At 36.9% G+C, this 12,163-nt stretch overlaps 1 protein-coding gene across 2 annotated transcripts; it reads right to left on the reverse strand.

Annotated features, from left to right (window-relative positions):
• Window positions 1–1,657: 1,657 nt before the first annotated feature.
• On the reverse strand, window positions 1,658–10,821 carry MARVELD2 (MARVEL domain containing 2). Of its 2 annotated transcripts, none has more exons than XM_034441186.3 (7): window positions 10,475–10,821; window positions 8,225–9,352; window positions 6,944–6,976; window positions 6,234–6,370; window positions 5,134–5,305; window positions 4,195–4,245; window positions 1,658–2,561 (listed from the first exon to the last, which is right to left on the reverse strand). In XM_034441186.3, the coding sequence occupies exons 2-7, from the start codon at window positions 9,335–9,337 to the stop codon at window positions 2,451–2,453; spliced, it is 1,617 nt and encodes a 538-aa protein (XP_034297077.1). In that variant the 5' UTR covers window positions 9,338–9,352; window positions 10,475–10,821; the 3' UTR covers window positions 1,658–2,450. The 2 variants fall into 2 exon arrangements, with proteins under 2 accessions (XP_034297077.1, XP_034297079.1); XM_034441188.3 differs by lacking the exon at window positions 10,475–10,821 and adding an exon at window positions 10,183–10,455 and having other exon boundaries at window positions 1,744–2,561.
• Between the last annotated feature and the right edge of the window lie 1,342 nt (window positions 10,822–12,163).

The raw sequence follows: 12,163 nt of genomic DNA on the forward strand, positions 1-12,163 counted from the left end.
TGTAAACACATCCTTAAAAGGGTAGTAGAGACATTTCAACGAAATCGCATTCGTCATCTTCTGGCTGATGTTCTCGGTTTGGTGCACCAAACCGAGAACATCAGACAGAAGATGACGAATGCGATTTCGCCGAAATGTCGCTACTACCCTTTTAAGAATATGTTTACAATTACATGGGAAGAAACCCGAGATATTAACAGTACACACATATATACCCGTGAAAACTTACATAGACACATATATATATATGTGTGTGTGTACAGTTAATATTTCGGGTTTCTTCCCGTGTAATTACAATTACACTGGAAGACACCCGAAATATTAACTGTACACACATATATACCCGTGAAAACTTACATAAACATATGTGTGTGTGTGTGTGTGTGTGTGTCTTCTTAAGTTTTCGCGGGTGTGTATATGCAAAAAATTAAAATCTCGGGTGTTTTCCCGCGTCATGTGAAATAAGTTAGTTAAAATGTTTAAAATTCTGGTTAAAATCCTAGCTTAAAATCTTCAAAAAATCCTTACAGAGCACTCTGCAAGGTTCTTTAAAATCTTAGCTTACAACCTTGTCATCTTCAGGCTGCTGTCCTCCAATCAGGACACAGAGTTACAGGCTAACCAGCATACGTCAGCAGCAGCAAACATAGAAAAGCGACAGCTCCGACCTCGCAACACACCCATAGCTTCTAAACGAAACAAGAGCCTGAAGATGACAGGGTTGTGAGCCTGTCGAAATGTTGCTAGAAAAAACTTTTAAGGTACTGGTAGGATTTTAGCTAAGGTTTTAAAGGACCTTGCAGAGTGCTCTGTAAGGATTTTTGGAAGATTTTAAGCTAGGATTTTAACCAGAATTTTAAACATTTTAACTAACTTATTTAACATGACGCGGGAAAACACCCGAGATTTTAATTTTTTGCATAGATAGATAGGATAGATAGATAGACAGACAGACAGACAGACAAGGCTGTCTTTCAGCAAGAAAGTAAGATTCAGTATCAGTCTGAAAATATTTTAGTTGAATGTTGCTTTTCTTCGATAGTATTTACATTCTCTTTTAACAATTACTTTCCTCATGATATTTTCCCAAAGCAAGCTAATAACTTTTTCTGAGAAAGGTTGCACTTGTATGCTCAAAATGCATTACCTATAAAATAAATTAGGGGTAGATTTTCAAATAAAATAACATGTATCTAAACCAGTGGTGGGTTGCTCCCGGTTCTGTCTGGTTCTATAGAACCGATAGTAAAACCGGTGGGAGGCTCCACCCACCCACGACATCATCATGGGTGATCTGCGCATGTGCAGAAGCTTCTGTGCATGCGCAGAAGAGCCACACTCCCGCTGCGAACCGGTAGCAAAGATAAGTAGAACCCATCCCTGATCTAAACACTTAGATTTAGGTCCCTTTCTACATCAGAATCAATTTTAAAAGAATGATATTCATCCCAGAACTTCTGTTACCACATCCATGATCCAGCAAGAAAACATGAAGGTAACTACCCCTCCAACAAAAAGGTTGTACTTTGCATAATTGTGATGTTTTGAAATACCACATCCTGTCAAATGGAATCTCATATATCTATTTTGTTGCAAAATAGATGCAGGTCACAAAAATACAACTCCAATTTTTGCTTAGAATGTCAAGATTTACAAATTTTAAACTTTCAAAATTATTTAATTTTAAAATGTATGGCTATCCAAAGGAAATTGCTGAACAAGAGGATTGTACTATATAAAAACTTTGTTATATAACTAAAATATTTATTAGTTCATCTAAAGATGTATATACAATTTTTTTTTGTTAATCACCTATGCAAAATAAAACTCAATCCAATGTTTCATGGATGTGAATCTTTCTCCTAAACACAAACTATGCAAACTTCATTAGGAATTGTTAAAAGGGAATTAAGAATTGATGTTCCTAGCACTGAGCTCACCAAACACATGGTTTGGGTTCTGTAGAACCTGAATCCAAGTACCTGCCTGCCAAAGGAGATGACTAGACTCTGGTTCCCTGTCCTTCCAAGTAGGTCATTACACATAAATAGTTAAATGGCACCCTAGCATATAAAGCAATTTTTAATACATACAGATCTCTGAAAAACTGTATTTCATGTAACTGAGCTATACATGAAATTAAGGAAGACATACTTATTTACAGCATATTCATATTTGGGAAAATATCTCACTGACAGAAATACAAATATTTTGAATTTAAAAAGTAAAGATACTAATTTTATCTGTTATTTTAGAATAGGATCATCAACAGTGAACATGGTTTAACTACATTCTTAGAACATTTTCCAGCTTACAGTAGATAAAACTTTTCCTTAGTTCACAATATACATACTAGATTTTAGTTACTAATTTTACAAGAAAAATGTACAATAATGGCAATAAATATTTTAAAATGGTAAAAAAATCTTGTTGGTAAAATTAAAGTCATTCTATGTATTCCAATTGATAATTTTGTCATATTCCTGAATTCTTTGTTTTATGTGAGAAAGTTTGTTCTTTAGATATTCACATCTTTCTTTCTTCTCCTGAAATGTGGGATCCTGAAATACAAATGATTCAGTAAGTAAATTTACAATGTTCACCCCTTTGGGTTAGCTGGGTAAGTAATAAAATACATGATTTACAAACACAATTTACCCAACATTTGTTTAAGAAATTGACAATTGTTAAGTGAGTTGTGTCCCATTTTGTGACCTTTCTTGACACAATTGTTCAGTAAATCACTGCAATTGTTAGATTAGTAACATAGTTGTTAAGTGAATCTGGCTTCCCAATTATCTTTGCCTGTCAGAAGTTCTCAAAAAGTGATCACATGACCCCAGAACACTGCTACATATGAACCAGTTGCCAAGAATCCAAATTTTGATCACATGACCTGATGTGGAGATGTTACAATGGTCATAAATGTGAAAAAAGGAAGTAAGTTTAATATCCTTAATAGTTCTTTCTTACCTTTGATATTCATTTCATACACAAAGTATATTATTTAATTTTATGCATATTAAATCCCTATCTTATTGGAAGAGCACTTGATACATAGAGCTCAATTCTTGGCTCAAATATGTAATCCTGGCAGCCACTATAGAAAATTCTTAAAATATACTGTGATTTGGTTTGATATAAAACACCTTAGGCACGGCAGAGCAGCCAAGTTGTTAAGACTAATCATTCCACTGATTTCAGTATGAGAGAACATAAAATCCATTTTACATTGAGTAGGACAATGAGTCCATCTGGTACAGTATGAACAATAGAATTACCAATAGGCATTTTTTCCAAACTTCTTTGAAGATGTCAAGAACTTAATTTGGGAACTACTTCATTCTAGATACGGTTTTACACGACTAGGGTCATATGCAGATTGGATCAAGCAAGATCAGAATCAAAAGGACTGAGAGCAGACTGATCGGTTGCTATAGCAATGAACAGAGCAATTGTTCTTCCATGATGAGGAGCAAGTTCTTAGCATGTAGGGTGCACATTTTGTAGAAAGATTCATAAGGTTTGCATGTGATGTGTATATACCGTATTTTTTGGAGTATAATATGCAACTTTTTTACCCCTAAAAGTGACTGAAAATTTAGGTGCGACTTATAGACTGAATACAGGCGTTTTTGGCCTCCTGAACCCTCTGTGCGTCACATTTTCGCCCTCCCCGGCCCCCAGAAGCACTTTGCAGTGCTCTGCAAGGCCCGTTTTTGCCCAAAATGGGTCCATTTTTCGGCTCCCAAGCCCTCCGAGAGTCGCGTTTTCGCCCTCCCCGGCCCCCAGAAGCACTCTGCAAGCCAAAAACGGGCATGTTTTGGGTGAAAATGGGCCATGTGGAGCATTGCAGAGTGCTTCTGGGGGCCTGGAAAGGTGAAAACACGACACACAGAGACCAAAACTATTTTTTTCTTTTTTTTCTCCTGTAAATTTAGGTATGTCTTATAATCCAAAAAGTACAGTGTGTGTGTGCGCGCGCGCGCGCGCATATACTCACATTCACACACACACATTGGGCTTTAATCTTATAGTCTGTCGTTGCTGATTTTCTTTGCAATAATGGCTCTTTTAATATCAGCAAACTGGTGTAAATCCTAAAAGCTCATAGATCCCTGGTGGTGTTTTTATTATTGCTCTGGACATCAACATCATTGACAACATTGAATACATAAATAAGACAATACTCACATTCTTTTTCTTTTTATACTGTTGGAGAACATTGGCAATTCTATCATGTTCCTAGTAAGAAAAAATGTAAAATATCAATACGTTTCATTTACTTATTAAACTTATATTCTATATAACTGTTTTATTTTCTATTTTGTACAATGTTTTATTCTATTACTGTTTAACTCTTTGTCGACTTTTTAACATTGCTATCTTCTTTATAACCAACAAAAAAGAATGACAGATCCCCAGAAAGAACAATATAACCTGTCCTCGTTTAGCAACTGCAATTCCTTCCTTAAATTAGAAGCAAAATGGTCATTAAGAGAACATGACAGAAAGAGACTGTGAAGATTATTGGTTGCTGCTGTCTCATTTAGATAAAGTTCTCTCATAACAATCACATCAGCCTTTACTCTTATTCCAGCATGCATGGTTTTTTAAGTGCTCGCAGTGTTCAGAAAATGATTTTTTTAAAAAAAAATTACTGTCGTATTCGTGACGTTATTAAACAAGGTAGCTACTTGAGGAGTATAACAATAATTCTCAATGCCACATGTGTTCTATTCTAATATTTAACTTTTAATTTGTTTATCGCAAAGTTTGAATGTCACTTGCTTGTTTGATCAACTTTGGTAAGAACTGCATAACCACCGAGCTCTATTAGAAGCTGGTGTCTCTGACAGGTGAATCCGTATCACAAATACCAAGAAAGTAGAACAGGCATATAATGGTTATGGTTGGAATGATTGTTCCAATCATTCTATTGTTAGATAACAGTGTAAAGTTATGTACAGTAACCAAGACCTTCTTTGTGTCATGTCTAACAAGTAATGGAACTTAGTAAGAAATATAAAATATATATGACTTCCAAAAATGAAGGGATTATCATGATTAGACCACTGATCAGGTAACTTTTCAATATCTACTTACAAATACAAACTTTAAATCCATACTTACAAGAGTATTTCCAGGATGCTGAGGAAGCTTCCTCATGAGTGCATCTAACTCATCAAATTTTTTCAAAACTGCCTGAACTTCGGAAGACAGTTCTTTATATTCAGAAAACTGATCATTAAATACAGCTTTATAACGGTCTCTTTCCTCATTTGTCCGAATTGCTGGGTATTTTCTATAAGCAACAAGTTTCCAATCAGTGCTAGGTCAACAATTCAGTAAATTGTAAATGTGTGTATTATGGAATACTGAAAATTTAACATTAAAATGTGTAACATGGAAAATTCTTTACAGATTATTAAAAATTGCATCAATAAGACTAGAATCATTGCTTTCCTTGGCATACAATATTTGGATTGCACAAAATCAGGACAATCACTTATCTGGAAAACATTTGGTAGAATGGACTGGATCAGATATTTTAAACATTCCAATAAGTTCATGGATTTACACATCATGTGATTAAAGTATGATCTGACAAAGTGACCATTGGTTAAACCCTAAGATATTTACAAAGTAATAGCTGAGTTCACATAAAGACTAAGACAAATCTAAACAAACCACATTACAGTTTGTCTGACTCCAAAGCTTAATAAAAATTAAAAATCAAAATCAAAAGTGTACCTTTCTATTTTAAAAAAATTAGGAAGTCTTCTTGCAAGCTGTGGCATTACATCTTAAGCAGAAAACTTTAAGAAAAGAGCCAGTTTGGTCTAGTGGTTAGAGCACCAGGCTTAGAAGACTCTGAGTTCTAGTCCTGCCTCAGCCATGAAAATCAACTGGGTGACCTTGTGCCAGTCACTCATTCTCAGCCCAACTCACCTTACAGAGTTGTTGTTGTGGGAAAATAGGAGGATAAGGATGTGTTGCATATGTACATCACTTTTGAGTTATTTGTAAAAATAAAGGTGGCAAAAACGAATAGTGAACAACAGTAAACTACATTTGTTGGATTTATATATTACATTTTTAAATCTTATATATGGCCTTGTTTTTAGTTTATTATTGGAATCAATCCAGTGTGGTTTGTAAATTGAGGTTTAGGGTTTAACATAATGGTGATCTTAAATACTGTTTTGCATACTAAAAATACATATACTTACGCTAAATAATCTGGCATCACTATTGGTTTAGGAATATGTCCTGCTGGTATATAGCCATTAAGTACTTCAGGCTTCATTTCTGTACCCTTCAGTGTCTTTATGGCTTTTTTGGCTGTGTCATTTTCATGATCTTCATACTTTGTAAAAAGAATTTTTAAAAGTTTTACTTTTGCACAAGTTTGTATTAAGTAACTAAACGTACAATTCTCTAGTGCTAGTTTGTTGAAATGAACAATTGTGTTAGATACTCTCTAAATTCATTTGGACAATAAATTTTGCAGCCAAAATAATATCACTGGCATCTTGTATAATACTGTTGTTACAGAGGCCCTACTACCTAGTGCCCTACCCCAAACCATCCTATTTGAATGATTTGGGAAACAAATTATGCTTAAACTTTTGAAAACTTTCACGTTGCTTCTTAAAACCCATAAAAAATCTTTCATGCTTTTCCATTGGGTTTTTCAGGTGGCAATATCTGCAAGATACTGCTGTAAAAATTCAACATCAGGGAGGGAAAGCATTTACTGGAAAATAAGGTGGTGTTAGTAGTAGAACACCAAATCGACATTTGTGAATTTTCACTAAAACAGATTTTTTTTTCTTTGTAAGAATATTTTTTCATGTCTTTTTGAAACAGACACTTTTGTGAGATAACTCAAATTCAGTAACCACAAAGTAAACAGAACATATGCAGTTCTGGTTCTTACCATTCTCTTTGGGGCAAATGATTGTGACTTCATCTAATAAAAGAAACAGAAATAACAGTATTAAATGTATACATTCAGACTGTAACTGCTGATAATGCTATTATGCAAATTCATTTCATTTTGTATTGACAGAATATAGATTGTAGTGGTGTATATGCCTTTTTTAACCTGTGCGGAGAATTGATATGAAAGCAAATTATTTTCCAAAAACAGATGGTACTTTAGTCTGCCAACAGAAAAATATTTTTATTTAGGCAGACTTTTGAAATGTTAACTGTTTTTTTTCTATTTTATTTATTATTAAATTTATTTGCTGGTTAACTACAACATTTCTATTTTTTATTTTTATTATCCAGTGCTGCTGTATTCAGCGACTGATAGAATAAGGAGTGATTTCCATAAAGCTTTACCTACATAGGAATTGAGGAACCTGACATAATAATCAAATACTTGTAGAATAGAAGAGAATAAATATTACGGCAAAAAGGAAGTATAGAAATTGTAATTTTAGTGAAATGACTAAAAGCTGTTTAAATTTGTGAATTGGCCAAATACTCTGTTCAGAAAAAATACATTGTATGTTTGTATGTGTTTGTGTAAAAAAAAAAAACTTTTTTTAAAAAAATGCTTGTACACGGAAATTAAAATGGTTGAAAATCTTTTGATAGCAAGCTTATGGATATCACTTTCTAAAACTAGAGCGCAATTCAGGAAAAAAAGTTGTGAGACACTACATGAAAACTCAATATAATCAATATATATGGCTTATGTTTCTAGTTCTATTTTAAAACATCTTTGATTTCAACTACAATTCATGGCTAAGAACTTATAGATAAAACAACAATGGCAAGTTTACTAGAAAAATCCAGTTACTTATCTACTTGGTTCTGAAGATACTTATATTTTGCTTTCATCTATGAATGCAGAAAATTCAAAATATTTTATTTTGCAGATTACCCTAAAATAAAATGTGAAGGATTGTTGTGGGAAGAAGCAATTATAGAGGAAATCTTTTCTGCCTTTCCCTAAATCCAAGCATTAAAAAAAAATAGCTTTTTACCCCTTTATTGAAACTTTTTTAGGGATCTGCAATGATTGAAAATGTTCTTTTAACTTTCCAAAAGCTCTATTTCTCTCTAGTTGTCTTTGTTTAATATAGTTTTTTTCTGAATCTTAAGAGAAAAAAAAATGAAGGAAATGACCTTTATGGAAGCAATATACTCTATCATTCATTTAGAAGCACATATAAAGTACAGCTTTGTGGCTGTACTTGAAACTTACCCGCTCTTCCATGAACTCTCTGTGTCTCCGTGCAGTTTCATGTCTCCATAATTTTAGGCAAACTATTGCACCAATGAGATATATAATCATTGTTACAAACAAAAAAATTATTCCTGCTGTCTGTCCCCCTTCTATACGGCAAAAAGCAGCATTCAGTGGTGTGTTAAATAATGAATATGAGCAAAGTCCTCCTCTGTTTGCATCATTTACATAGACAATAGCAGCTGACATATATAAAATAAACAAGGCCACATTGATTCCAAATTCAGTTAAAGGCCACCAGTGGGAATCCAGAAGAATAGTTCTGTAGTACATTGACATACCAAGTACTAGAAGTATGATAGTCACTATCCAAACAAGTGCTGCTACAACAAGAACAAAAGGAGTTTTGGGTCCACTGTAATAATAACCACCATACATGTTGCTTGCACCATAGCCATATGGTTGTGAAAAGCCAAACATGTTGTACCACTCATTGTCTTTGTGAATGTAAGCTGTGACACAGGCAAATACACCTGCACCTAAGAGCAGTTCAATAACAGCCAAGATTCTAAGCAATCCTGCCCAAGATTTCATGTAGGAGTATCTCAGGTTAAAAGCTTCTACTTTCTCACTGTATGTCAGAGCCTGAGTGTGCCTTCCCAGAGAGCCATATGGATCTGTGGGGAGAATACCTTCAGCTTCTTTTCGTGAATTGTAAGTCCCTCCTGATCCTCCATATGGATCTTGATAAGAACTTGGTGTTGAAGTATGGTCTGCTTTCACTGGAGTAAGTGTTGGAGATGATGGTGGAGAACATTGAGTTCCATCTGAAATAGCAGATACTGGCTTATTCCATTCAGGATCACCTCGTTTTCCTCTGAAGAAGTTTTTCCATGAATCAGGAATGAATTTTCTCACTGGTTTGAGATCAGGCATTTCAGCCGACTCTTCATCGTCAGTTGGATAAAATTCAGGTCCAAATGGTGGCTGTAATGGAAGAGGCGGTGCCAAAGGTTCCGAATTTAATATCTCCTCAGCATCTTCTGGGGACTCCACATACACTTTATCATAATGGACAGAACGAGTTTGCTGCCCACTTCTGTGCTCCAGTGATGTATTCCTTGAAGACATTTGTGACCTCTTCCCCTGTTTCAGAAATAATTAAAAAAAAACCTGAAAATTGGGGACAAATAGTTCAAGTGAAGCCTTAAAAAAGGAAAACCAACTAAATTTCTGCACTCAGAACCAGGAAAAAAAATATGACATGCAATCGTTGAGCTATAAATCCTCTTCCATAGTAAGGCAGTTCAGAACTGCCATGACACTTCGATTGCTTTAAGTTTGATATTGGGTTTATCATAATTTAATGCTTGAATTTCTTCTGTGAAACTGTGAAAGAGTCTGTGAAACCAGTAAAGAAGGCAAAAGTTTAATGCCTCATGTACGAGTTCAAAGTCCAGACTGCTACACTGTGATGCTTGGATAGTTTGAGTGAATCCAATATATATAAACAGGAAAAAGCAACACAGTGGCCATATTTTAGAAAAGAAAATGTCCACAAGCTCTAATTCCCTGGTATTCCAGTGATTTTCAATGTGGGCTATATATCACCCTCCCCAGATGTCATACCATATTTCTAAAAGTTCACCTTCTTTATATGATGCAGTTTAGATTAATAAACTGTGTGGATAGAAAACCAAACTGAACCTTTTTCCCCCCAGCTAACCACCGGATCAGCTAGCAACTCTGAAGGGTTTATAAAGAGTAAATAAGCCAAAAAAAAAAAAAAGATTTAAGAAACCCTGCTCTTATCCACAGGTTGTTGAGCAAAGTTTGTACTGCCTAGAGAACGGGAGGGAAGGGGGAAAGCCTGGAGATACCCCACACGTACGTAGCTACTACTTTCCAGCATCAAAGTGCACTTTTAAATCTACAACCTTAGACCTACATATCCCATTAAACTTAGCGGGCCTTACTTCCAAGGAAAGATCCACAGGATGTCGCCAGAAGCGTCCGAGAAACACGAATTCCCACCCAATTCCGCACTGCTTCCCATTTCTTTGGTCCCAGCAAATCACGCAACTTGCGCGCACTGCCGCTACCACACCTTGCGCCCGCTCCGCCTTCACCTCAAAGCCCCGAGCGGGATAGAAAGCGCCGCCTTTCTGCCCGCGACCCCGCCAGCCACGCCCGATGTGTTGCTGGGACCGGATTTACCTCCACTCCACTCCCTACCCACCCCCTCCGACAATAAAATGCCCCACTCACTCTTTCAGACAAAAAGGGCGGGCAGAAATATCCCGCTACGGACGGAGGCGCAACGGCCAGAAGAACAATCCCGTTTCCGTCTCCTTTTCCCGGAGGCGTTACTTTCGGGGGCGTCTCAGCCGCAACTCATCGTTCCGCCCATCTGGTCATGCGCGAAGTCCTTCGGGCTGCAAACGCTGCCCTCCCTACCTGGCTCCCTGGCTCCAGGTAGGCCTGGATAAGGGCGACTCAGGTGGCTTGCTTGCGCTTTCTGCGCTGCGCACCCCGTCCCCTCCAAATCTTAATCGGTTTTGTGATTTTAACACCGCGGGGAACGAATCTGTTTCAAAAGACGTCGTCCAAGTTTCAAAAGGAAAAAAAAAAGCCCTCGACTGTTAAGGCAGGACAGCTTTAGTGGCAAATGTGGGTAAAGACTTGGGTTATTATTACCGGCCAGAAATAATTAGCAGTTGGCAAGAAATGCGAAGTGGAATAGGATGCAGAATAGTCTCGCCCAAAAGTGTCTCCAACTTCGTGGAAGTTTATTTAAATGGTTTTGCCATTGCAGATCCTGCTGGTGGTGGTAGGAAACAGAGGTTTAAAAAAAAAATTAATTAGACGTTTTACAGAGAGTATAAAACACATTTTTAAAAAAAATAAAATAAAGTTCTAATAAGTAAACCAAGAAAATGTCAGATATTAGTTTTTCCAATCTATCATTACTTATGAATTATAGACTGTGTTATATATCTTATTTAAAAGATTAAAATTGTCAAATTTTGAGCCAAAGAGCTGTGTTGAGGCTAATTATTGGTGCATAGTACCTGTCACAGAAAAAAAAAGTAAAGATACTTTTTCAATCAAAGTGTCAAGTAAGGTAGGCTGGTTGTATTCAGGGCATGGGCACAGATAACAGCTGTGGTCAGTGATTTGCCTACTTTTGTCTGGTGCTGTAACATATCTGCTGCATCACTTACAGTTCATTTTATGCAGCAAAGTGCTTTGCCAAAAGGTAGCTTGAAATAAAATGCCCTATAGGCATTGTATAGACCAGTGCGTGCCAAAAGCGGGGGGAGCGCGGTGGGGACACATGCACGTGTATCCACATCCATAATTCTATGTGCCCCCCCGGGCTCCCCCCACTTTTGACACATGATGGCCCCGTGGGCCCGGTAGGCCCGTTTTTTGCTCTCCCCAGGCTCCAGAGCCTTTCTAGGAGCCTGGGGAGGGCAAAAACGGCCTTCCCCTCCCCCAGAGGCTCTCCGGAGGCTGGAAACAGTGTGTTTCCTGACTTCTGGTGGGCCCAGAAGGCCTGAAAATCAGCTGGCTGGTGCACATATGCATGCCGGAGCTGAGCTCACGTGCCCACCGATATGGCTCCGCGTGCCACCTGTGGCACCCGTGCCATAGGTTCGCCATCACGGGCATAGACCTAGCAGTCAGTCATAAAATACATGTTTTGCAGAGAGCAAACTGATAAAACTTAGGCAATTAGTGCATCTGATAGTATTCTTGCCAATACAGATTACAGCAGAGGCAGGTACTTTCCTTCACACTGTGAAGGAGTTGTGTCAATGTTAGCTATGAATACTTGGACATGTGTAATTAAAACTGATTTATTGCTCATGCCTATGCATAGGAATCTACTAAACTAATGGTTAGTTGGTGCAAGATAAGGATTAATGGAATTGGGGGGAGGGGGTTGGACTT

This window comes from Pantherophis guttatus, chromosome 2 (assembly GCF_059756535.1).
Source record: "Pantherophis guttatus breed Tessera chromosome 2, ASM5975653v1, whole genome shotgun sequence".
NCBI classification, from domain to species: domain Eukaryota; kingdom Metazoa; phylum Chordata; class Lepidosauria; order Squamata; family Colubridae; genus Pantherophis; species Pantherophis guttatus.